Source organism: Equus przewalskii, chromosome 16 (genome assembly GCF_037783145.1).
Source record: "Equus przewalskii isolate Varuska chromosome 16, EquPr2, whole genome shotgun sequence".
In the NCBI taxonomy this organism is placed as follows: domain Eukaryota; kingdom Metazoa; phylum Chordata; class Mammalia; order Perissodactyla; family Equidae; genus Equus; species Equus przewalskii.
This window is the reverse complement of record NC_091846.1, coordinates 9,090,609-9,117,800: the sequence shown is the minus strand read 5'-3', so window position 1 is coordinate 9,117,800 and position 27,192 is coordinate 9,090,609. Positions and strand designations below refer to the sequence as shown.

The 27,192-nt window shown below is 39.4% G+C and overlaps 1 protein-coding gene across 1 annotated transcript in view; it reads left to right on the top strand.

Annotated features, from left to right (window-relative positions):
• Positions 1-10,246, top strand: part of UBL3 (ubiquitin like 3) — a 73,908-nt gene extending 63,662 nt beyond the window's left edge. The window contains exons 3-5 of the mRNA XM_008517404.2: positions 2,686-2,772; positions 6,942-7,019; positions 7,336-10,246. Of these exons, the coding sequence (XP_008515626.2) occupies positions 2,686-2,772; positions 6,942-7,019; positions 7,336-7,388 (218 nt within the window). The 3' untranslated portion in view covers positions 7,389-10,246. The remainder of the gene's footprint in view (positions 1-2,685; positions 2,773-6,941; positions 7,020-7,335) is intronic.
• The last annotated feature ends 16,946 nt before the right edge of the window (positions 10,247-27,192 follow it).

The window sequence follows — 27,192 nt, the reverse complement described above, 5'->3', positions numbered from 1 at the left end:
AGTGTGTGAACTTAACCACTTGGCCACAGGGCCAGCCCCCTGAAAAGCATTTTTAAATACCTGTCTAGTAGTGATATACTAAGTGTGATATAAAAGGTTACTTTTGTGATTTTGACGGAGAGAGGAGTGTCCAGATAGCTTTGACAATCCAATATATTGTAGAAAAGATACACAAGACAAAAAGGGGTAATCCCTCTCAAAAATTTATTTTATTTGGGCAACATTATAATGTGATGAAAGAAATACTTTTACCTTCATAATTGTTTATCTTAAATATTAAAATTAGTTTTAATTCCTTAAAGTATCCTAATTAATGGTAAACAAAGGTAAGACTCAATTGCAGGTCTTTGCCATAAGTAGTTTCCTAAATGAGTGAACCACCTAGCAATATTGGAAATGGATTGTATCAACAACCCTGTGTTTCTTATTTTCACAAAAAAGTTTTTGAACCCAGTCTTTCCTCAGGTTTCCAGTTCTACTCAGCAATTTTAGACAATGCAGGGAATAAAAATAAATAATGTAATTTTTATTTTATGAAAAATATTTAAATTAGAAATCTAGTTCTACATTGTAACGCATGATGCACTAAAGGTCAGCAAATGTAAATATTTGTTGGTGCTAATAAAAGTGTAGTAAATATTAAATCAGTAGAAAAGATACTTTGTGTAGTATATTTTTGGAAGGAATTACTTTTCCTTTTCTTGTACAGTTTAGTGGAATATTGTTAATAGGTGGAATAGTCAGACACATAGCTGTTACTGGGTCAGAGGTCCAAAAATAACCTGCTAAATATATGTGACTTGAAGGAGGAATAGCTAAAGTTCCTCCTTCAAGCATTGTTCCACGGGTCTCTCTCAATCTCAGCTCCTCTGAGAGGGCAAGGGAGATGGCGTATTAACCAATGAAATGCGTGGAAATCATGGCACTTGGTATAAGATAAAGAAATACGTGGCGTCAAGCTTCTACATCTCAAAAAAACAAATATTTCTAGAATTTTTTTCCTGTGAATGAGATAATTACTGTCATTTGTCTTTGTATCTCTGCAACATCTTACATCTTGACCAGAAATATTCTAGTAAACAATAATTTTGTGTGCGATGAATTCAAAGTATAACCCATACTAAAGCGTTGGAGGCTTGTTTGATCTTTCTTCTAGACGAGGGACCTGAGAGCGCTAGAGTCAAGAAGGCAGCAAAGGCAGGCCAGGAGGAGCAAAGAGGGACAGGAGAAAAGGCACAAAGGGGCTGGCGGAGAGGGCAGTGGGAGCGGGAGAAATGACTGAGGTTCCTTTCTTCTATACCGATTTCCATTGTGCTGAGTCACTCAGAAGCACTGGTTTTCTCAAATTCGTATTCATCATTTGGAACACTCAAAAAAATGGCAAAGGGAAAAGTTTTCTACTTACCTCCTTTCTCTTCTATCACTTACTCTTTAGGCTATTTTAAACTAGTTTTTGTGTTGACAGTTATCATCTCCTGATTATAGGAGCTTCCATAGGAAATAAACACATCATACTGAAATTCTTGAGAAAGATGATGGTGGAATTCTCAAATCTTGATCAAAATCAGAGCTTAACTTGTGATGTTTACAAGCTAGTGAAAATCATCCCATACCCTACCAGTGTCCTTAAACCATTATTTAAGAGTGGTGTCTATGTTTTACTATAACGTAAGTGGTACGCTGAAGTGAAATATTCTGTTACCCATCCTATCCACCAGTTTGTCTTTTGATTTTCTTTGTGCACTTTCCTAGCTTTCATATTTGTATAATACCTTCTAATATAAGTTATTTTTCGAGTTTCTTCTGGTATTTTGGGTAAAGCAAACTAAAGTTTTGCCTTCTATAATGTTTACCAATTGGCTTCAAAAAGACAATAAAGTAATAAATCAACATCCAAATTAAGCACTGTTAATTTTTTTTGTTATTCTCTTTTTTAAATTTTTGTTCTCCAATTTTACTGAGGTAGAGTTCTTTTGTTATTCTCTATATCAATATATTAATTCTTTCAAAAATCTTTGTTAAACCTGTTGTTTCTAGCCTCAAATATATATTTTAACAGGTACAGATATTTGGAACATTATAGTATTCTCTATTAATTACTGGTAATTGAAATTAATTTTTAAATGACATTTCTCTTTACCTAGGATTAGATTTTTCCTACTCATTTGTTTTAATTTTAAACTTTAGGACTCTATTTTGGCACGTTTTAGTGTTCTTTAAGTAGGAAAAACGTGCCTTTCTGCAGTTGTTCTATTTAATGAGAAGAACTAGCAAGACCCAAGGCTGCCGCGATCGCATGAGTAGTGACTGTTTCAAGTATTAGGAAGCTCCAAGTGTCCTCTTTGATGAGTTCTATCTGATTTGGATCTGAATTTTTTTTTTTAAGATTTTATTTTTTCCTTTTTCTCCCCAAACCCCCTGGTACATAGTTATGTGTTTTTGTTTTTTAAGTTGTAGGTCCTTCTAGTTGTGGTATGTGGGACGCCACCTCAGCTTGGCTTGATGAGCGGTGCCACGTCCACGCCCAGGATTCAAACTGGTGAAACCCTGGGCCACCGAAGCGGAGCGTGCGAACTTAACCACTCAGCCATGGGGCCGGCCCCTGCATCTGAATTTTTAGAACAATGCAGTAATATCTTAATTTTGTGTTGAAATATACCTAACAAGTTCACTGGTTCTTTTCAGACTGGGAAGAAGAGCAGGTCAGCAGTCCAAATATTCTACGACTTATTTATCAAGGAAGATTTCTGCATGGAAATGTCACATTAGGAGGTAATAGTCACCTTGATAATGGGATTTAATGTCTCTATGGCAGCATTATTCATTTGTTGGTTTAAATGCTAATATCTGATTTTACTAAAAAATTAAAATTTCAAACTCAACATGAATTCTTCCTATTTTTTGATACATCTACTTCTTTACATTTTACTTTCTGTTAAATTTAATTTTAGCACTATGATAAGTGTTTACTGCCTTGTGAAATAAATTTTATCCCATGAGAGGTAGGAATCCATACCTTTTATTTTATAAATGTAATTTTATTGTACTTCTGGATAATACCATTTAGATATTTTTAAGTTAAACCCAGACCCACAAACTAGAGAAAGGTTATGGTAATTGGTTTTCAAGTATAATAATGAAAGAATGTTTTCAGTTTGACTCTAACTGATATAATTGCTAGTCATGCAAGAATGAAGATAAATGAGTGACGCTAGAGAGACAATAACGTTAGTGATCAAAAGAGTAGAGTTTAGAACCAGAATGTCCAAGTTGCATCCTAGCTCCACTACTCACTGCTGTGTAACCTTGGGCAAGTCACTTACGTGCTTTGTGTCCCGGGTTCCTCATCAGTAAAATGGGCTAACAGTAGTGCCTGCCTCCTAGGTTGGGAGGGTCAAATCAGTTTATATGTTCAAAGCAGTGCCTGGCACATAGTAAACCCCTTGTTAGCCATCACTGCTCTTTACGTATGATTGGAGAAATGAAGCTCGGTAGTGCCCCCTGTGGGGCATGTTTCCTACCATCTGCAGGGCTGGTTTTGTTTTTAGTACATGTATTTCAAATATATCCTAATAATTAGAAATTTGTGGGCAAATGAAGTGATGCGCTTTAATATATCTTTGTTTAAATATAGTCAGACTTTTTTTCTCAAAACCTAACAATGAAATATTTAATCTGTTTCTCCTTAAACGTGGAATATTTTCATTCATTCATTCAGTGTATATTTAGTTATATGCCAACACTGTGCTAAACAACTGGAGAAAGAAGTTTGAACAAGACAGAATCTCTTCCATCCAGGTGCTCAAGTATTACATAGTAGAAACAGATAAAGTCCACTATTCGAATACTGTGTGATGCGGGCTGGAGTGGAGGATTACTCTGACAATGTCAAGTAGGTGGGGCATTTCAGGATACAATTTCATGCATAACCAATGAGGCAGTGTTATAACTGGTCCAGAAAGTACTGCTATCTACTAAGAGATTATCTGCCATTTAAAATACAGCTTTTTTGTCTTTTGTAGGTTTTTAAATAGCTAAAAAAGCTTTTTAATTTTTTAACTAAAGTGGACCCACTCTTGACATAAGAATTGACTGTTAGCTCCCTGGCTCTATTGTACATTCATTAAGATGGGGCCATGTTTCAGTCTCTTTTTGATTGTCTGTGACTCTCAAAAGCTGTTGTAATGTTGATCAATAAGTGTTCACTGAATTTAATCTGTTGACTGCATGAATGAATTTTGAGACTCCATTTCCCTTTGAGTATTGATCTGTGGGAGCCCTTTCCCTCCAGCTTAATCTAATTATCTTTCTGTTGTGGCCCCAAAATTCCAACTTCATATTAAATATCATGAAATTTGTGTTAAAATCAAACCTATTGATTCATTCCCATTAAAGTATAAATTTTTACCAGTATTTTTTTTTGGAATGTGTTTTTGATTAAGTAACAGATTGACTTGTTGTTATTGTCATTCAGTGTTGCTGTCAGTCTTTTCAAAAACGAAATGAACCATCTCTGGCCTTAGTGATTTAGACGATAGCATAGGAGTTTAACTTAGGCCTTTCAAGTTGATCAGTATATCTGGGTGTTTGATAAAGGTTGAATAACATTCAGCTATTTATTTTTTTGGTCACAGTTTTTCTTTTTCATCTTCCTGTGTCCTTGCATGTGGACCATAGAGGAGACAGCACACAGGGTCATAGCTCTCTCCTCACATTTGAACGGCTAGCATGGAAGGCTTAGGCTTGCTTTGTGTGGCTTGAGGCTTGCTCTGTATAACCCTGCGAATTAGAGTTGGGACCCACAGCTGGAAATCAAAGGCAGACAGATTTCTGTTCAGTACAAGACAGGATATTTGAACATGCCAGGCTGCCTAAAGAAAGAATGGACCACCATGGGAAGAGAGTAAGATCCTTGTTATTGGTCACGTTCAAGCTGTGGGTGAATACGAAGTGGGGATACAGCCATGAGTGGGGTTCAGTCATTATGTGGATGGTTAAACCAGGAGACCTGGGCATTCTCTGCCGCTCTTGAGATTTTGTGGTTCAAAAAGTTTCAGGTTTAAATTTTTTGTTATCTGTTTTCTTAAAACATAGTCCTGAATCCCCTTTTTTGATATATAACCTTTAGTTACATAGATTGCAATCTACTATAAGAAAAGTTGTGATAACAGCCTTACTAATTGGAGAATAAAGAAGATCAGCTACAAGTTTGATCTTCAGTACATTCCATAACAGTGTTTCCCAAAATATGGTTCAGGGGGAGGCATGAGAATCACCTAGGATACTTATTTAAAAATGCAGATTTCTGCATGCCCTTTCTCCCCATCCGCCATCTCCCAATCTACTACCGAATTGAAATCTGGGTGATTTCTATGTGGAGGCTGAACCTGTTCTGGATATTGTACAGTGTCATAGTAGACAGCAGAAGCATCCACAGTGATGGAAAGAGAAAGCATTTTAGGTTCTTGTATCCCTCTTCCTTCACCTTCTTTGATGCTGTTAGTAACAATATCTACCGTTGCTAGTTAAAATTCAAATAGAAAAGAAAAATAATAGTCCGCATCAATCAAATTTGTAGCTTCAAACAGTAAGCCACTCAGTGGCTTTCCAAGCCTGCCCAACATTTCTCTAAACTGACGTCTCAGTTCACTTACCTGTTTTCTGAGACCCGTTTTCCTTGCTGTCTCAAAGTGAGGATGGGTAACGATGATCACAGTGATAGTATATTCTCTGAGTGCTCTCTTTGTTCCAAGCCCTGCACGAAGCACTGTCCTTGGCGTATCTCATTTAATCAGTGCAGCTTAAGGGGCAGGGGATAGAACCAGTCTTAGGTGGGGGACACAAAGGCTCAGGGAGGGGGAGATAACACGCTCACAACCCATGTCACAGTTGGTAAGTAGCAGAGAGGCAATTTTTAACCCAGATCTGGCTTACTAGAGTCAAGAAGCTAGTATGAGAGTGATACACAGCTTGGTATGTGTACATTTTAAATTCAGTACAGCTTTCCCAAACTTGACTAACCTTGATTACATGAAATATTATTAATATTAAAGATATCTTTTTTAATCTACGTGTTAAGCATCATCCTGTAGAGCAAGATTTAAAAGCAGGTAGCAGGAGGGTCAGACTTGCAGAGTAGTGGTCTCAAGCCTTAAGTTTGTCATTAGAGAAGGAACTAAAACCACGACTATGGAGATAACTCCGGAAGTTCGATATACCGGCTCCTTCTGATTTTATGCAGAGTAGCAAAGCGATTCACTGTGAAACTTGATGTCTGTGTTTGCTTAAGTGGTTCATGAATACATGGGTGTGTGTTATATTCTATATCTGAAATATTTCATAGTAAAATTTGTATTATTTATGAATGAGAAAAACTTGATTAGAAAACAGTGATTATTAATAATGCCAAGATAGTGATTCTTTTAAAGTAAGCTTTTAAAGAAATTATTTCCTAATGGAAGTATACAAGGTTGAGAATAAATATTTAAAATTGTTTGTCCTTCTTCTACATTATAGTAGCCTGTTTGGTGCAGTAAAGTTATTAGGTGACATATTAGAAACAAATGTCTCTTAATCTAAACTTTTCCCTAATCCAGAAAAAGTGTTCTTTTAAAAAATTTTTTTTGCTTCCTTTTCTTTTCTTATCTAAAGATTATCTCCAATATTAACCAATTATGTATTTTCTCTTGTTGCCTTCCTTAAAAAAAAAATATGTCAAGCTAGTGGCCATAACTGGGAAGAATGATTTCTGAATTGTAAAAATTGTTTCTGATAATATTAACCTAATTTCATTTTGTAAGAGATGCTCCATCTGGTAAGAAGTTCGCTCTCTTGAGGAAGTCAGACAAAAAGCAATCAATTTCTTAAATGCTTTCAATTCTGGTTAGTGATTTCAATAGGTTAACGTGTACGTAACGAATTGTCTTCTCCTTTTCACGTAGCGTTAAAACTTCCTTTTGGCAAGACAACAGTGATGCATTTGGTGGCCAGAGAAACGTTGCCAGAGCCAAACTCTCAAGGTAAGCCCTGCGCTGGGAAAGCGCTCACTTGAGCCACAGAGACAGGCGTTCAAGAACGGCTCCGTTTTTCTTGGACCTTCTGAGGGAAAGGAAGTTTTCATAGTTTATGAATAGAGCTTGTTAAGTAAATAATGAGACATTTTGGAAACAGTCTAAAATTAAAAGAGCATTTATTATTGCTTTTTAATTTAAAAAATGCAAACATTAAAAAAAAACATTTCTTATTATGCTTGGGTTCCTCTTTTAGGCCCCCCCTCTCCCCCACACCTCCAATTTGGGCATTTTTGTAAACGAGACTTCTCTTCGTTTTCCCTAGGTCAGAGGAACCGGGAAAAGACTGGAGAGAGTAACTGTTGCGTCATCCTGTAAATGCGGTTTGTGAGTGTGCTGTGATGTCTTTGTCTGTCATGCTGCGGGGACAGAAGAGACCCCGCATTGCTTCAGAAACCTTTAGGAAGAGTCTGCGTGTAGACCATAGGACGGAATTACCACTTGAACACTGTCATCTTTGCTCATAAAAGGAAAAAGAACCAAGAACATTTTTCACTATGATTTTTATTTCTAGTATTTTTGGTTATGTTGAGCAGTTTTAAAATATATTGGTTTTTGAATGCAGTCAATCTCCAGGGGAAGAATTAACAAGTTATCTTTCATAGCAGAAACCATTTTGCTGCCACAAAAATTTTCATCACCAGAACTAACAGATAAAGTGTTCCAAATACAGTTTGCACTAAAAAAGATTGACATTATTTTTTCATCGGCAGAATTTATAACATGATTTATGGTACCTAGAAATAATGATATATACAATTCCACACTGGAAAACACTCAGCAATTAATGAAGTTAATTACTGGGCCAACTGGAGAGGAAAAAATGGAAAAGAATCTAAAATGTTGGGTGAATTCTACCAAAGTCAGCCGTGGTGGCTGCACTGGCACAGAATACTAACCTGAGTGTGACCATTTTCACTGCAACAAATGAGAAAACAAAATGTGCCTGTTGTTGAAACACTCAGCAGAGGGCTGATGACACGAGTTGTTTTTCCTTTAACACACGCACTCTTCCGTCTGCAGTACCTGAGTGCTTGTCACACAGCACAACGAGCGAGGAGGGTGCGTTCCGAGCCTTAATGTGGGAGGGGTCAATTCCAGTCACTCATAGACTTCATTGTTGTGCAGAAATGTTAGAAAACCTCATTTACTGATCAAGTGTGTATGTTTGAATATCAGCAAGTTGAATTTTTCCATGATTACCGCTCATCAGTAACTGTGTCCAGTGTCACATTTACTCATTAGAGGGTTCAGATGAATTCTTAAAATTAAAAAATTCTCCATAGTAACTGATTTTGTTTCTTTATGTAGTTTGCATTTGGTATTAGTGCTTGCAATTGTATTAAAATCGAAAGCTGATTTTTGAAGGCATACATGATTAAAGATGCCATTCTTTTGTTTTGTACCAATAATTTAAAAATCGATATGCTAAAAACAATTTGCACAGCACTAAAGCATGAGCTAGTTTCATCTAAACCTGTAAAAATATAAAAGATTTATATTTTTTCACTAGGAAGAAATTCTTCCTGGATGAAATTACAAATATGTGTAGAATATATTTAATAAAAAAACTTATGAAATACCTAACTATAGAACTTAAATATAGATTGGCAAGTAGTATAGAGAATAATATTCCATATAAATAACTTTAGCCTTTATAAAAATGAAGTTGCAGGCTGACATTATGTTCTGTACTTAAATAAGCGTCCATGACCCTTACAAACATTACATGTAAATTCTTTCAAGGTAATCAGGTTGTTTTATTCATTGTTCATGCTTTGATGAAAAGGCTTTATATGCAGTAGATCTACGAAAATATTGTTCATACTGATCAGAATTAAATTTGTATAGACCAGAGTTTTAAAATGAATGTAAATAGCACTAAACATTTTCTTTCTGCAACTTGTACTTATAGATTCTTTCTGTAAACAAAATTAAAGAAAACATTGTAGTGCATTTCGGCAGTAATTTTAAAGGTCTTGATTAGGTCGATAATTGTTTAAGCACTGTCTCATCCGTGTTAAAATTGTTTTTTACTTTTATTTCTGAATCTTTTAAAAATTTGTTTAATTCATATTCTATTGTTAGTTTCAGGAGTATTCACAATGTATCTTTGATATTTAACCTGGTTAATTTGTGCACAGTGACAACAATGGATAGAATTAGTAGTCTCTGTTATCACTAAAATGTTATATTCAAGAGATGTTAAATATTTATATGCTTTGTTGACTAGCTCAAATGTGAATTCTGTTAGTGTTGACTAAAAAAGATTCTGGTAGTTACTTAATTGGGCAATTAAGCCATTTATGGCTCTATTCTTATTTTGTAAAGCAAACTACTGGTAATTATTTTTAATACCTATTTTAATTCTAATTACTCTTCTGTCTTTCCAAAGTTAAAGACTATCAGTTAATTATGATTGAATTTTTATGATAGTTAAAGATATTTTCTATTGGTTTTCAGTCTATTTTTCTGTGTGTTCCCACATTATAAATTTCCCTTTCACAAGACCTCAATTTAGAGTTTGCAAAATGGAGAAACTGGTTCATTAGTAGAGAAAGAATTGTCATTTAATACCTAATATCATTGTTATGCAAAATGAAAAAAAGAATAAAAAGCAGTAAAATTATATACTGAAAACACCAAAAATTTAGATGCCTTAATATGTATACGTGAAAATAGTCAGCTCTCCCTTCACAGCAGCTCCGTGGACTGCCTGGTGGTTACAGTCTGACACCGCATCCACGGCTCCTGTTGGAGGCCCCTCTGCCAGAAGTCGCAGCTCCTTCCCCAGGCTTGCGCTGCGGAGCCCCAGCCCTGTAAATAGTGCGTCCCAGCTGTGACCCTGCCCGGGGCGGGCTGTCTCGCTGACCTCTTTTACCTAAATTACCCTAGACTTGGTTAAGTGTTCTGGACAAGGCAAAGCTTTTCTTCTTTATTGAAACCTCAGCATGTCTCCTTGATCTGAATTATTTGCTTTCTCTTCAAGATAAGTTGTATCTTATCCTCTCATGAAAAATAATATCTAACATCGTCATTCACATTAATTGAGGTTTTCTCATAACAAACATTTATCCTTAGTTTTATGTCATCTTGACCAATGTTATAGTAATTTCTGTTAGCTGATTGTGGTAAACAATGTTTAATGTGAAAAGAAATTAAAACTTTCTTCATCAGTTGTAGAATATTTTCCTTTTTTTAAATGACTTCTATTCATAATTTTCGTGTATTTTCCTATTCTTTATCTCTCTACTACTTTTTTCTTTTTTCCTTCAATTTATTTTATTACATTCTTCAGTCAAATCAGCACTGTGCCAGCCTTTATTCTTCTATATTTTACCAAAATCAAAGAGAAGTGATACAACCAAAATTTAGTGTGCCTTCATACCATCCTTTTTGGTAACTGTCGCAGGCGTGTCTTCATTTTTTTTCCATTACCAGTTTGTGATATAGTCACTTGTCAGCCAGAGTGACTAGGTGTGGGAGGAAGGCTTGGGAGAAGAGTATATAAGCTGTAGTTACAGTCAAAACAAAACGGCCGTTCTCCAGGCAGTTCCCCTGGCCTCGTGGGGTGGACTTCTTGGATGTGGGCAGTGGGTGGTTGCCTGTGGCTCCCCTTGGCTTATCCCTGCTGTCCTGTCCGCTTGCTGTGCCTTCTTCAGAAGACCGTGCCATATATGAAGCTCTTTCACAGACGGGGGGGCGGGAGGAGGATGTCTTCTAAAAGAGTGCAGGAACGAAATTAAGTGAGAAACATCTAGTTCTTAGATAGTAACGTTTAAACCAGTACTAGAATATGAAAACAGATTTCATTTACTATTTTATGGTCTTTGACAATGCTGTCAAATGTTTGTCCTTTAATATTATTCTTTATGTTCTGCCTGTTTTTCAAAATAACAACTTTCAAGAAATTTAATGTAGTTGTGGTTAATGAACACTTGGGAAAAGAAAATGTCAATCTCTCCAGTGATTCAAGCAATAAAAAAGGAGTAAGGTAAACACACACACACACACACTTCTTACAGTGGCTCTGGAAGTGATTTGTTTTTGAGTCTTTTTGGGCAGAGAATCTAACTGGTTTTAAGGTATAGTTATCACACATTCAGTCTGATTTTTATTGTCTACAAACATTTCTTGAGCCTCATTTTGGTGTAGAGAAGTCTGCAGTGTCGTGAGAGAAACTGCTGTACTTACAGGAGGGAACAGACGCTGGAGGGGAGCAGCGGCTGACCGTAAGCGGAGCGGGAGTCTCAGGCTCCAGTTGGTGCTGCCTGTAGACTGTGCAGACGTTCCGTCTAATAACGAGATGGGGGGTCTATTCACTTCTCAGTTGTCTGCCAGATCAGATCGTTTTTCCAGCATTCTCGAGCCTGGCGCCCCCATGTCCCCCTTCCTTATCTCAGTGTGTTTTCCTCTGGGCGCATCACTTAACTGAGTTCCGCTAATTTGTGTGCTACTCAGAAGCATTTTTAAAAATCTGTTAACAGTCCATTTTGACTGATATTGTCACTCAGTCCTCAGCTTTCAGAATACCATGAGAAGGGCTTTGGAGTCAGGCCTGCCTTCAAGCCGGCTGACTTTGAACAAGTTACTTCATTTTTGGGCTTCAGTTTTTTCGTATATAGAATAAGAATGCCTGTTTTGTAGGGTTGTAAGGATTATTTTAAAACAAATATTTGGAGCACTGATTTGCCCCAAAAACTTATTTGACAAACTGGCAAACTTGTCAAAAGGCTTTATGTTGGAAATTAAGTGCTAGGGAGCAACGTGTACTCTAAACTCAAAAATAGCTTACAAAATGTCAGAAACGACGTGGATAATTCTGTGTTCAAAGACTCTTAAAAGGAAAACAAGAAGAAGTGGGGAAATCTTAAAAATAAGCCTTGGATTAGAAGAAAAATAAACCCAGTAATTCACCAATAAGACATAGCTTCAGATATAGATACCAGGTCATAGAGCTCCGACAGTAAACAACTGGACATACGAACACAAGGACGTAACACTGACTGTCAAAATTTGAGCTGGGATTTGTTAACGAAGATAGGAAATACACGTGCATATTGTTCAAAAGAGACAGGTCTAATAAGGGTGGAAACAGCACTATGTCAAGAAGACACACATACGTGGAACTGGACAGACCTGAGAGGTGAAGTGGGTGAGGAGTATCTGAATAATGTGGGAAAAAAGAGACAAACATATGGGATAATACTGTTTGTTTCTTGAGATTCGGGCTGTTGATTTCTGAATCTACATCAGGAAGACACTGAGGTAAGATATTAGAGTGATAAAATGACCTTGCTGGGTGTCATTTGCTAAAAGGATCTATGACTTGCTAGTAATGCCATAGGTGAACAAGAAGTAACAAAAGAAAACTGCTCTTCTTGGATTAATTTTAACCCAGAGAGAATGATCCTAGTGGAAATGTTGGGAACCTGCAGAGAAAATACTGTGTCCTCTTAGTTTCTGTGGTGATAAAACGAAGGCAGACACTGGTGATTTCTTCTCCAGTGTGCTCCCGGCTTCCTTGCTGGCTGAGGGGAGGGGACTGTTCGCCCTTCCCCCGTGCAGCTCAGGGAAGTGTGGCCTATCCCGCTCCAGGGGGAAGCCCATTCCCCTTGGTGTGGTTGTTTGGCATTGGGCATGGGACCATCCCGGCAAATGAGACTTGCGGGGACCCTGCTGACGGTGAAAGGTGGACTTTCTAGGGAAAGTTCTCACTCCCAAGGAAACCTCAGAAGAGACTTTCTTTTTGCCTCTGCACATTGTTTTGTCTGGATGTGTTGAGTGAACCTGCTAGAGCCACCTTGTGACCCTGAGGGGAGCTAGCCTGAGGGCAACGCCAGCACCTTAAAGTTGAAGAGTAGAAAGAGAAAAACCTCGCTCCTGAGGACTTCACAGAGCTGGGGACTTTGCCCAATGTGAATCCCCGATGCTCTAGACTTCTTGATAGGCAAACTAATACACTTATTGGAGTTTTTTTCCTACTTCCACTCAAAAGCATCCCTAATGACACATAGAAGGGAGTGCTAGATGTCAACATATACTCCAAACTATGAAATTAGCTTACAAAAAGATGAGAAAAAAATATGAAGATTCTGTGTTCACATCTGTCAAAAATAAATCTCTGGTCACAAATTATCTTGATGAAGAAGGAAACGACATCTAAAGAGACCATTGTGGCTACAAGTCAGCTCTCCCATTTGAGAATTTCAAAAGGCATGAGCAGTAGATGAAAGTTTGGATATATAAATCAAGGATGAAAGCAGGAAGTGTCAAACACTTCTGAGAATAATGTTGCAAAGGCCTGGAATGAGCTGGAGTTGACAGAAAATAATGAACATGTTTGCTGTATTCAAAGCAAAAAGAACAAAGCAGGGGCACACACTGGTTGTCAACCCTGGCTGTGTGTTAGAATCACCTAGGGAGCTTTAATTGTGTAATTTTTTACTTTTTAATATTGATGGCTGGGCCTCTCACATTGGCCGAATTAAATCTGAACACTTGTGGCTTAGAGCAGTTGCCTTAATTTTTGCAGATGACCGAAAACAGAGCACTTAAGTACAAAGAATACAGGGGAAAACAGTGGAAAGATGGAAATAAGTATAGTTCAAATGGAATTGGAAACCAAGCGAGATGATGGAGACAGGAATAAGGTGCCCAGCTACTTTGGGTTCAAGTTGCCAGACCCAGATAACTTATATTTCAGGATTCTAAAAGAACTGTGCACTGAGTGCAGTGGTCGCCCCTTATCCAAGAGGGACGTGTTCCAGGACCCCAGTGGACGCCTGAAAGTGCAGATAATACCGAACCCTATGTATACTGTGTTTTTTCCTGTACATACATACCTATGATAAAGTTTATAAATTAGGCACAGTACGAGATTAACAGCACTAACTAATAATAAAATAGAACAATTATAACAATATACTGTGATAAAAGTTGCCATAGATCTTAGCAACCTTAGCTTACAATTTTTTTTCTTATAAAGTGAGAACTTCCAGCTTTTCGCTTAAGGAGAGCATTTTACTGCTTCTCTTTGGTATATCCGAATTGTCAGCATCAGTACTCTTGTGTTCTGGGGCCATTATTAAGTAAAATAAGGGTGACTTGAACATAAGCACTGTGATACCGTGACAGTCGATCTGATAATGGAGCAGGCTACTAAGTGACTAAGGGGCAGGTACCGTATGCATCGTGGACATGCCAGACAAAGGGATGAGTCACATCCCGACGGGACAGAGCGGGAGGGCGTGAGATTTCATTACACTACTCAGAACGCGTGCAATTTAAAACTTAGGAATTGTTTCTTTCTGGAATTTTCCATTTAATATTTGTTGGACCATGGTTTACAGTGGGTAAAACCTATGCGAAGCAAAACCAAGGATAAGGGGAGACTACTGTAATATTGTCCCTCTGCTCACCTCCATTGTCCCAGACCCCTCTCCTGCCTACAGGCCCTGGCACTTGTTCACCACCGCCATCAGCCGTGAGACCACAAGAAGGCCCAGACAAGCATGTCCCCTCTCAGTATGCTCACCGTCATCCCCATGTGGCCCTAGGATATCCACCTTTTGTTCCTGTTTCCTACCACACACTCTCCCCCTATTCCCAAAACCCTTTCCGTCTGCCTTCTGGGACTCAAGATCCAGCAGAAAACTGCCATACGGCCCCAACCTCTTCCCTGACAGCTGCTTTCATTTTCCTGCTCTGATCCCTAGCTCTCCCCTGAGGGTACCACCTCCCCCGAAGTCCTGGGAGTGTTATGTTTTCAAAAGCTATCCTTTATTGAGTACTTACTTGGTGACAAGCACTCTTCTGTGGTCATGACAGGCCTGTTTTACAGGGGACAACACAGGCCCAGAGAAGTGCAGTTTATTTTTTGGACATGGGAAGTTTCATTTCCCCAGGCGGAGACTATCCTTGAAATTATTCTTTGGTTTTTTTTTCTGCTTTTAAAATTGATATTTGCTCATTGAAGAACATCTCATGATTACTGATAAATGTGAAAAACTAATCTCATCACCTGGAATCAATTATTAGTATCTTGCTGAGTTTCTTCTAGTCCTCTTTATTAATCTATACAGACTAAAATAAAGACAAAAGTGTACTATATACAGAGTTTATGTATTATTTTTTATCTTTAACGTATCATAAGCACATCCCCAGAACATTAAATCTTCTTTGAAAACACACTTGTTTATAGCTAATACTCCATTCTATAGCCTATCATTTTCATTTACACGTTTAATAAATGTTTCATGTTGAAACTACAATGGAATAGCACTACACCCTCACCAGAATGGCTAAAATGGAAAGGATTGATAATATCGTGTTAACAAGGATATGAACCAACGAAAACACATATATTCCTAATGAGAATGTAATTTAGAACAATGGTGTTACAAACTATTTTGTAGTATCTACCAATGCTAAAAATATGTATATCCTGTGACCCAGAAATTCTACTCTGGGTGAATATCCAGTAGAAAAGAATGCATTTGTCCACAAAAGACATGCACAGGAATCTTCACAGCCACTTTGTTCACAAACAGGAAGCAACCCGAATGTCCACCAACAGTTGAATGGATTTTTAAATTGTGGTATAGTGAAATATTCATATAATGAAATATTACAAAGCCACTTAAAAACAACAAACTATTGCTACATGCAACAACAATATTAAGGGGAAAAGCCTGACATAAAAGAATACACACTGTATGAGTTCATTTAAATAAAGTTCACAAAGAGGCAAAACTAGTGTATTGTGATAGAGTCAGAATAACGGTCACCCTTTGGTGGGGAGGAGTGCTATTAACTAGGAGAGAGAAAGGGGCCCCTTCTGGGGTGCGGAAATGTTCTTCTATATCTTGAAATGAGTGCTGGTACCATGGGAGTATACACACACACATAAAAATTAATCAAGCTGTGCACTTAAGATGTGTATACTTTATTGTATGAAATTTCTGGATATAAGTTAGATCTCAATAAAAACCAAGGAAAAAGAAAGAAATATTTAATGAGCATCTACCATATGCCAGGAAATACACAAGTCACTGGGGATGTGTGGGCACTAGTCCAGGCCGTCTCTGAACTTACTATATTTCACGAGTCTGCCTAATTTTAGACATTTAGGCTATTTCAAATATTTCTATACATAAATCAATAGAAGAAATCATTATGAAGGTGTCAAATGCTTGACTATATGAAGAATGTAAATTTAAAACATTTCCTCAACTTTGTATTTGAAAAATTCCAAACATACAGTAGAGTTGCAAAAATAATCTAATGAAAACTCATATACCCTTCACCTATGTATTTGTTGTGTGTTAACATTTTGCCACGTTTGTTCTCTTTATATATATGTAGGGAGAAATACACACATGTACTATGAAGAGAGAGAGACTGACCGGGTGAGAGCCGAATCCTTTAAAAGTGCGGACCCTGTGTCACTTTCCCCCTAAATCCTGTAGCATATATTTCCTAAGAAATATTCAGGAAATTCATATTCAGGAAATTCACTTTATATTCAGGAAATTTAACATTGATTCAAAGTATATTATCTAAAATACAGCCAATATTGAAAATTCCTCAATTGTCCCAACAATGTCTTTAAGCTGTTTGGGGCTTTTTTCTCCAGTCTGGGATCCAGTCACGTATCACGCATTTCCTTGATTGTCACTTTAGTCTGCTTTCACACAGGGGAATCTCCCATGGTTTTTGTCTTTCATGACACTGATATTTTTGAGGGGTCCAGGCTAGTTGTTGTGCAGCCCCTTGAGAGGCTTCGAGCCTTTTCACTCGTAATTCCCTGTCCCGAGGGCCCCTTCTCCACCCCTAGCTCTGAATCTCATGTCATCCAACAAGAGCATCCATTAGCGTTTTTTCTTGTAGTCACTGCCTGACCCCACACTACTCCTCATTCTTTCCGTTTTAGCTCTTAGTTCCCTGTCACTCACTCTCTTCACCCCTTCTGTTTTAATTCTTGGTGATTTCAAACTCCATGCAGAAGATCCTCCCATTGCCTTGTCCTGTCTTCCCTGCTGCCTCAACCACTCGCTCCATTCCCACACTCTGCATCTTTTCACGACCAGTAAGGGCAACACCCGGTAATCTCAGTGTGAAGCCTCCTACTCTCCAGCTCACTCCATCCCCACCCAACACCGACAGTCTCCACCCTCGCCTCGGTCTACAGTCCGTTGATCCTACTGCATTTTAGCTGTGCTTGACGCCTCATGCGTTCACTCCCTGCCTACACAGTGAAATCCAGTGGGCCCTCCTTCAAATCCTTTTGCATACCCTCTCAACTCCCTGTCCCTCTCCTGATTTGCTTGGCCCTGAGCCTGACAACTCTTCACCTGCTCTATACTTGCAAGTACAAGACTAGAGGAAAACACAAAGTGTGCTGACTGGTTGTCTTAGCCGTTTCAGCCTACCATAACCGAATACCATAGACTGGGTGGCTTATCAACAATGGGAATTTCTCACAGTTCTGGAGGCTGGAAGTCTGAGATCAGGGTGTCAGTCCAGTCAGATTCTAGTGAGGACCTGCTTCTTGGTTCATAGACGACCATCTTCCAGCTGCATCCTCATGGCAGAAGGGGCGAGGGAGCTCTTGGGGTCTCTTTCTATAAAAGCACTAATCCCATTCATGAGCACAGAACCTTCATGACGCAATCATGTCCCCAAGTCCCCACCTCCAAACACCCTCACACCGGGGATTAGGTTTTAACACATGAATTTTCGGGGACACAAATGTTCAGTCCAAGCACTGGTCTAATTTTATATGCATGGCTACCAATCCTGGGAGAGTTCTCAGGGCGGCCCAGCAATTATACTACCTCCTTCTAGTCCCTTTACTCTCAAGCTCACGTGATGCCGGTTGTACCACTTCTTCCAAACTTCCAACACCTCTTCCCCCATCCTTGCTTTCTATTTCACTGAGTAAATAGAAACAAACAGAAGAGAAACTCCACTAGTCTGCCCTTCCCTGCGGTGTGTACAACCTACCAGAGTCTGTAAACATGTGCTCTGCCTCCTCTCTCCTCTCTTGAGAGATGCTCCTATCAGAGGCCAACCCTTCGCACTGTACGTTACAGCCCTTCCTCCTGCCAGCTCAAAGACATCATCCATCCTCCATCTCATATGCATCATCAACCTTTTCCCTCTGTTGGATCATTCCCGTTAGCACACAAATATGTCATTCCTCTCATTAAAAAATACGTTAAATTAAAACTCTCCACTTCTATTTCTAGTTGCCACATACTTCTTCCTTTAAATCAGTTTTGTCGAGGTGAAAATACGTACAATAAAATGCACCTATTTTAAGGGTATAATTCAATGTGTTTTAACAAATGTTTACATTCTTGTAACCATTACGACAAATTGCCATTCATATTTTCTGTTTCATCATGTGTCAATTTCGGTTAGTAGTGTCTTTCAAGAAATTTGTCATTACTTTCAAGTTATCAAATTTATTGACATAAAGTTGTTAATAGTATTTACTCGTTATCTTTTTAATGTTGGTAGGATCTGTAGCAATACCACCTTTTTCATTCCTGGTATGGCTAATTTATGTCTTCTCTATGCTTTCACTGTATCTACAGGCTTATTGATTTTATTGCTCTCAAAGAGGCAGCATTTTGTTTCGTTGTTCTTTTTGTTTTCTGTTGTCTATCTATTTTCTATTTCATTGATCTCCACTCTTTTTTTTATTTTCTCTTTCCTTCTACTTATTATGGCTTTAATGTACTCTTCTTTTTTTTTAACTTCTTAAAGTAGAAGCTTAGGTTGATTTTTTTCCTTCTAATTTAAGTATTTGAGCATAAATTTTTCTAAATACTGCTTAAGCTAAATTCCCCAAACTCTGGTATGTTGCGTTTTCATGATCATTCAGTTAAAAAAAATTAATTTTCCTTGTGATTTCTGTCCATGGGTTGTTTAGTAATATGTGATTTCTTTTCAAGTAGGAATTTTTCAGGTATCATTTAGCTATTGATTTCCAATTTAATTCCATTGGGGACTGAAAACATTCTCTGTGTGATTTCAATTCTTTTAAATGTGTTGAAACTTGCCTCATGGCTCTGCACACCGTCTCTGCTGCTGAAAATTCCTTGTGCTCTCAACTAGAATGTGTAGTCTGCTATTGTTGGGGAAATGTTCTATAAATATCAGATAGGTCCAACTTGTTGGTAGTGTTTTCAGGTCTTACTGATTTTCTGTCTGCGTGTTCTATCAATTACAGAGGGAGGTGTTGAAATCTCCAACTATAAATCTGGATTTGTCCAATTCTCCTTGTTGTCCTGTCAGTTTTCTTCCTCCATTTGAAGCTGTATAATTAGGTGCATACACACTGAGGATTGCTAAATCCTTTTGATCCTTGTAGCATTATAAAAGGTCTCTCTTCATTTCTGGTATTCTTGTCCTAAATTCTGCTTTTTTCTGATACTAATATCAGCACTCCAGCTCTGCTTTAATTAGAGTTTGCGTAGCGTATCCTTTTCCGCCTTTTCATTTTTAACCTATTTGTGTTGTTAAAGTGTGTTTCTTATAAATTCCATATAGTAGGTTCTTGCTTAATCTACTCTGATGATCTCTGCCTTTTAATTGGAGTGCTTATACTATTTATATTTAAGGCAATTAAGGACATAACCAATTTAAGTCTTGGCATTGTTTTCAGTTTATCTTGTCTGTTCTTTGTTCCTTTTTTTTTCTTCTTTTCCTTTTCTTTTTTTGGATTATTTTTAAATTTTATCTCCACAATTGGCTTAATAGCTATACCGTTTCCTTTCTTTCAGTGGCTATTGCAGTGTTTACAATGTGCATCTTTGAGTACCACAGTCTACCTACAAATAACATTATACCACTTCGCATATAATTTAAGAACCTGAAAACAGATTACTTCCTTTTCCTCATTTCTGTCTCTTGTTCTATTGTGTCATACATTCTACTTTTATATGTTATAAATCCAAAAATATATTATTATAATTATTGTTTTAGATAGGTAATTATCCTTTAAAGAAATTTAAAAATGGGGGCCAGCCCCGTGGCTGAGTGGTTAAGTTCATGCACTCAGCTTCAGCAGCCCAGGGTTTCGCTGGTTTGGATCCTGGGTGTGGACAGGGCACTGCTCATCGAGCCATGCTGAGGTGGCATCCCACATGCCACAACCAGAAGGACCCACAACTAAAAATACCCAACTATGTACTGGGGGGGCTTTGGGAAGAAAAAGGAAAAATAAAATATTTTTTAAAAAAAGAAATTTAAAAATGACTTTTGAAACTGCATTTATATTTACCCACATATTTACCAGTTCTAAAATTCTCCATTACTTTGTGTAGGTACAACTTTCCATCTGGTATCATTGTCCTCGAGTCCTTTGTCTCTTTAAGATATCCTTCCTTGGAACAATAAAGAAAAGTTGGTTGGGGCTGGCCCTGTGGCCAGGTGATTAAGGCTGCGTGCTCCACTTCAGCCACTGAAGGTTTCGCCGGTTTGGATCCTGGGCGTAGACCTAAGCACCGCTCATCAAGCCACGCTGAGGCAGTGTCCCACACAGCAGAACTAGAAGGACCTACAACTAGAATATACAACTACGTACCAGGGGCCTCTGGGGAGAAGAAAGGGAAAAAAAAAAAAAAGGAAGATTGGCAACAGATGCTAGCTCACGGCCAATCTTAAAAAAAAAAAAAGACAAATTGGTAATGTCATGTTAGCATCAGTATTTTTCAGTCATGAAATGAAATCCAAATAATCAGAGAGTCACTGGAATATACGATCTGATCAGAGGAGAGAGTTGGGTGTTAAAACTGATTTTAGGCTCAGTATGGCCCAATATTGTTGAATGGCTGCCAAAAACAAGTTCCATCTCAGACTTCATTAACAGAAGAATAAAGCTCAGAATATGGACAATAATATTGTGCTCCAGTTTCATCAGACCACGTGGAATGTTGCGTTCAGTTCTGGAGTCCCCATTTCAAGGTTCATTAAGGCACTTGAGTGTGTTCAAAGATGAACAACCAGGATAATGAAGGATCTAGAGATGATGTCATGGATGAAACATGAGTGAGACGTTAAACCCCCAAAGAAAAATAAGAAACTGCCAACTATCTCGAAGGCCTGTTAGGTAGAAAAGCCATTATGTCTACTATGAGTTGCTACAGTGGTCAGAACAGAACTAATGGGTAGAATTTGCAAGTACATAGATTTTGATTCAGTTTGGCTCAGGACTGTGCAAAAATGGAAGGAGCTATTTTTGAGTAGTGAGTTTCCCATTACAGGAAGTGTTCAAATGGAGGCTGTCTGAAAGCACAAATGCCCTGCCTTGTAGGGGAGTTGTGGGGGAGAGCCATGCCTTGGGTGTAAGGATGAATTAGCTAACTTCTAAGCGCCCTCCCAAATCTGACTCTATCCCTCCTAAATTTCTCTGTTCCTTTCTGCCCTTCTTCCCCGTGTAGCCTCATTTTCCTGCCTACATGTACCACTATTTCACTTTTAGGCAGCCCACCCCGCCATCTTCCCTCTCATAAGTCCTTCTTACCACTGCAGGATGATCTTGGGACATTTACTCGATTACAAAGACTTCCTTACATCCTCAATTTCTCCAAAAAACCACCTCCATGTTTTAGCTGACACATGACCATCCTTTAATATGTTTTTCTGAGCCCACTTTCCCCAAGAGGATAGAGGCTGAGGCAAAGTTTACGTGCCAAGGCTACGCCGGTTGTCTCAATCCCAGGGGCATAGGAATGAGAAGAAAGAGGAAATTAAGTGGCAAAAGAGGGACAGGCATTTCATTACCAAATTGGCCACAGCTTCAGGACAAAACACAGCTACCCTCAACTCTCCCCCTCTGCCTGCCCCACTAATCTTCACCATTTCCCATACAGCTGGACCTTTGGCCACTGCGTGTCCCCATGCATTCGGGAACTTCTTCCTGGATGCCCTTCTGCCCTTCTCCCCACCCCCACTTGTCTCATTCTTTATCTAACAAGCAGTTGGCACATCGATGATATCAACACAATCCCATATTTTGGGGTCTATTATTATTTAGGTCACTTACAAGCTGTGTAATTTTGAGCAACTCCTTTAAACTCTGTTCCTCAATTCCTTTATCTGGTCAAAAGAAAGAGAATGCCAATTCCACTTCTTTTTTAAGAATGTCTTAGGGACAAGCGAGAATCTACATGTGAAAATGCCTTATATTTATATTTTTTATATATATAATGACTTTAAATTATCTGAAAGGACAAGACAGTAATGGCTTGCCCTGGCAAAGACAGCATGCAATCTGAGGTTCTACAGACCTGGATGAGTTCCTACGGCCGTTGTGACAAATTACCGCCAATCTGGCAGCTTAAAACGATGCAACTTCGTGATCTCCCAGGTCTTCAGGTCAGAACTCTGAGTCGGGTCCCACTGGACCAACACCTGGGTGTTGGGAAGCCTGCATTCCTTCCTGGAGGTTCTGAGGGCGAATCTGCTTCCTGCCTTCCCACCTTCTCGAGGCTGCCTGCCCTCTTTAGCTCGTGGCACCTTCCTCCATCTTCAAAACAGCAGTGGCCAGTGGAGTCCCTCCCACATCGCTTCACACTGACCGACTCTTCTCTTCCAATTTTAAAGACCCGTGTGATTACACTGAGCCCACCCAGATAATATGAGATGCTCTCCCTAGTGTAAGGTCAACTAATTAGCAATCTTAGCTCCCTCTGCAACCTGCATTTCTCTTTGCCACGTAATGGAACACACGCACAGTTCCAGGGGTTAGGATGTGGGCATCTCCAGGGGGCTGTTATTCTGCTACCACAGGATCCAACCATTCCTGGCATTGATGAAAATAAAGAGATGCGAAACCTTCTTGTTGCTTCTCAGAAGATGGCAGAGTGCAAAAAAGAATTTGAATTAGGTGCACACCTACTTTGAATCCTCGCTCCACAGCCAACCAGCCAGGTAAACCGAGGTGAGTTACAGAGACTCCTCTCACCTGTAAAACGAGGATGGGGATGTCTGTCTTCCCGAGTTGCTGGAGATGAAATGGTACGACGCACCCAGAATGCTCAGCACTTCCCGTGTACTCAGTGAACGTGAGGCCCTGGTGGCAGCCCCCTGAGGTCCAGAGATCTTCGCACAAAGAGCTGCCTCCTGGGAGAGCAGGATTTTTCTCAGTTGATCATCCGCACATTCTTCACACTCCATTTGATCCACATACCTCTCCTCTAGTACAGCCCACAAATATTCCTTATGCTTCATGGGCAACTCCCTCTGTTTATCGCCCCACTGATTTGTTTATTTGAATCATAGTTTACCTCATTCTCTGCCAGGTTTTTATCTTCTGCCCTTTTCAAAGAAAACGTTAATGACCCTTCAAACTCCTAGAAGAAAAGATGAAACTTTAGACTCCTCCTGTCCACTCTGCCTCGTTTGGTTTTTTGTGTGTTTTTTTGTTTTTTTTTTTTGAGGAAGATTAGCCCTGAGCTAACTGCCGCCAATCCTCCTCTTTTTGCTGAGGAAGACTGGCCCTGAGCTAACATCCACGCCCATCTTCCTCTACTTTAATGTGGGACACCTACCACAGCATGGCTTGCCAAGTGGTGCCATGTCTGCACCCGGGATCCAGACCGGTGAACCCCGGGCCGCCAAAGCAGAACGTGCGAACTTAACCGCTGCGCCACTGGGCCGGCCCCTGCCTCATTTTTTAAATTATAAAGCAGAAATATAAACTCTTCTCTCCAGGGGAAAGTGCTGGTTTTGTCTTTTCCAGTCCTCTTTCTCAAGAAGACAAGGCAATGAATGGCTCTGCTCAACACTAATGCTCTGCATCCTGTTGCCAGGAGCCAGCCAAAGAGAAGATTTGCTGGAAAGAAACTGTATGAACCAGGCTCCATACAGAAGCCTGGGCTCCTTATAGTCCCTGGCTTTACTTTATTCTCACTTTTCTCCAGTTTTGCTTAATTCAAGTCTAGAATATAGTTTTTGCAAAATAAGATCTCAAGGCAATAATAGTGTTGGGAGCTCTTCATCTCCTGTTTTAGATGTGCTTTCCTGGTCAGCTGTGTTCCTTCGCCCCAGCCCTAAGCCCGACACAGCAATGAGCGCAGACTGAGGATCCGTGTTTCTGAGAGCAGCTCCCTCCACCTCCCAAGGGCGTGGGCTAGTTTCCCTTTAATGTTATTTCCCTGTCTTAGCCTCATGTTGGATCTGAAAACTAGGTAGCTACCTGTCTTGGGAAGCTATGTGTGATGGCTAATTTTGTGCATCAACTTGACTGGACCACGAGATGCCCAGATATTCTACCTGTGAGGGAGGTTTGGGATGAGATTAACATTTAAATCAGTAGATTGAGCCAAGCAGATTGCTCTCCCTAATGTGGGTGGGCCTCATTCAATCAGTTGAAGGTCTGGGTAAAACAAAAAGCTGACCCTCCCTGGAGTAAGAGAGAATTCTTCGTGCCTGATGGCTTTTGAACTGGAACCTCTGCTTTTTTCCTGCCTTCGGACTATAACTGAAACATCAGCTCGTCCTGGGTCTCAAACCTGCCAGCCTTTGGACTGGAACTACACCGTTGGATCTCCTGGGTCTCCAACTTGCCAACTGCAGATCTTGGGACTTGCAGCGTCCATAATTGCATGAGTCAATTCCTTAGAATAACTCTCTTTCTTTATGTAGACATCCTATTGGTTCTGTTTCTCCAGAGAACCCTAATACACTATGCAACTGACATTTCTCAGGAAATGTTAAAGACTCAGCAAGGTAGGTGTGGGTCTGCTACCATAACAGCTCCCAGGGGGGCAACACCTTCAGAGATCTAGCTCAGTATTTCTTGTTTGTTCAGTTTTTTTGTTTGTTTGTTTTTTTGTTTGTTTTAAAGATTTTCTTTTTTTCCTTTTTCTCCCCGAAGCCCCCCAGTATATAGTTGTATATTCTTCATTGTGGGTCCTTCTAGTTGTGGTGTGTGGGACACTGCCTCAGCGTGGTTTGATGAGCAGTGCCATGTCCGCGCCCAGGATTTGAACCAACGAAACACTGGGCCGCCTGCAGTGGAGAGCGTGAACTTAACCACTTGGCCACAGGACCAGCCCCTCAGTTTTTTGTTTTTGTTTTTCCCTTTCCCTACCAGCTTTGAACTCTGATAGGTCTGCATATTAGAACATCTATGGGATTCTTATGTTCTCAGACATCAGTGGTCCGGCTGTGTTAATAGAATAGGCTGCAACTCTGACCAGTAAATCTCTTTCCAAAATATTACGGAACGTTGCCTGTGTTCTAAGTATTAGGTGAGCCTCTTGGGATTCTGAGTCAAATGGAATGATTCCTGCTGTCAACAAGCCCATAGTCTACTGGAGGAAGATGATAAGCAGAACTTATAATTCAGCAGTTGCAATATAATGTGACAAATACTGTGTACGCACAAGATATCATGAGAACACAGTGGGCAGATACCCAACCCCAAATAGGGAAATCAGGAAAGGCTTTTGGGGGAAAACGATGTTCAAGTGAAATTCATAAAAATGAGTAGGATTTGTACATCAGTGTTCATAGCAGCATTATTCACAATACCCCAGATATGAAAACTACCCAAATGTCCATCAACAGATGAATGGATAAGCAAAATGTGTTATCTCCATGCAACGGACTATTATTTAGCCTTAAAAAGGAAGGAAAATCTGCAGTATGCTACAATATGGATGAGCCTTGAAGATACGCTACAAATGAAATAAGCAGACAAAAAAGGACAAATACTATATGATTACACTTGTATGAAATACCTTGAATAGGCAAATTCATAGAGACAGAAGGTAGAATAGAGATTACCAGGGGCTGGAGGGAGGGGAAAATGGGGAATTGTTGTATAATGGATCCAGAGTTTCAGTTCGGGGTAATGAAAAGTTTTCCGGAGATGGATGGTGGTAATGGTTGCACGACACTGAATGTACTTAATGCCCCTCAACTGCACACTTAAAAAGGCTGAAATGGTAAATTTTATGTTATATACATTTTACCACAATAAAAAATAATAAATTTTCTTTTTAAAAATGAGTAGGCATTAGGGGACCGCCCGGTGGCACGGTGGTTATATGCACACATTCCGCTTCGGCAGCCTGGGGTTCACCAGTTCGGATCCCGGGTACGGACACGGCACCGCTAAGCAAGCCATGCTGTGGCAGGTGTCCCACATATAAAGCAGAGGAAGATGGGCATGGATGTGAGCTCAGGGCCAGTCTTCCTCAGCAAAAAGAGGAGGATTGGCAGCAGATGTTAGCTCAGGGATAATCCTCCTCAAAAATAAAAAAAAAAAAATGAGTAGGCATTTGCCAGGAAAAGGAGCACAGGGGAGGATGTGAGGGAGGGGGCCAAAGGGTGATGCAACAGTGCAAAGAGAATTACAAAGGCCCAGAAACGAGCGTGGGTGAACTGGCCGGGAAGTCATGAGTAGCTCAACGTGGCAAGAGCACAGAATACGTGCTTTATGTCTTAAGAAAGTTGAGGCTGGAGAAGCAAGCAGGGAGCATGACGTGAGGAACCTCGGAAGCCCTGCCAATGACTCTGAGTCTGGACTTTTTCCGAAGACAATTGCGCAACTAAGTATCATCCACGCTCACATCACCCGGAATGAACTCGGGTCATCAGCTGGCATATTTCCCTCCAGCCTCTCTATTGTAATAAATTATAAATCACCTTATTGCTTTTGTAAAAAAAAAAAAACTGCTTATTACAAAGAATTCAAACAGTCCGTGAAGAGATGAAAGGGTTTTATATTACCCCAAGCTCATCACGCATAAATAAGAACATGATCTGAATACCGACTGCTCATGTAGATAGTAGAGACAGTTAATAAACAAAATTGCTTGTATAAACTTGGAATCATATAATAGAAGCTGTTTTTAATTTTGTAGGCACTTTATTTTAGTCGAATTTAACAAGAGAAACTGAAGTGAAACTGGAAGAATCGCTAACTGCCACATAAAATTTCTTCACCAAAGGGGGTTGTTTCCTAAGATTCCTTTAGGATTAAAGAAAGAGTGATTGCGGAGAATAAAGAAAAAGGCTGGGCTTATTTATTTTTATAACTTTATGTATCAACTTCAGACAATGCTGGCGAATTCCTTTTGCTGAAAGATGAGAATGT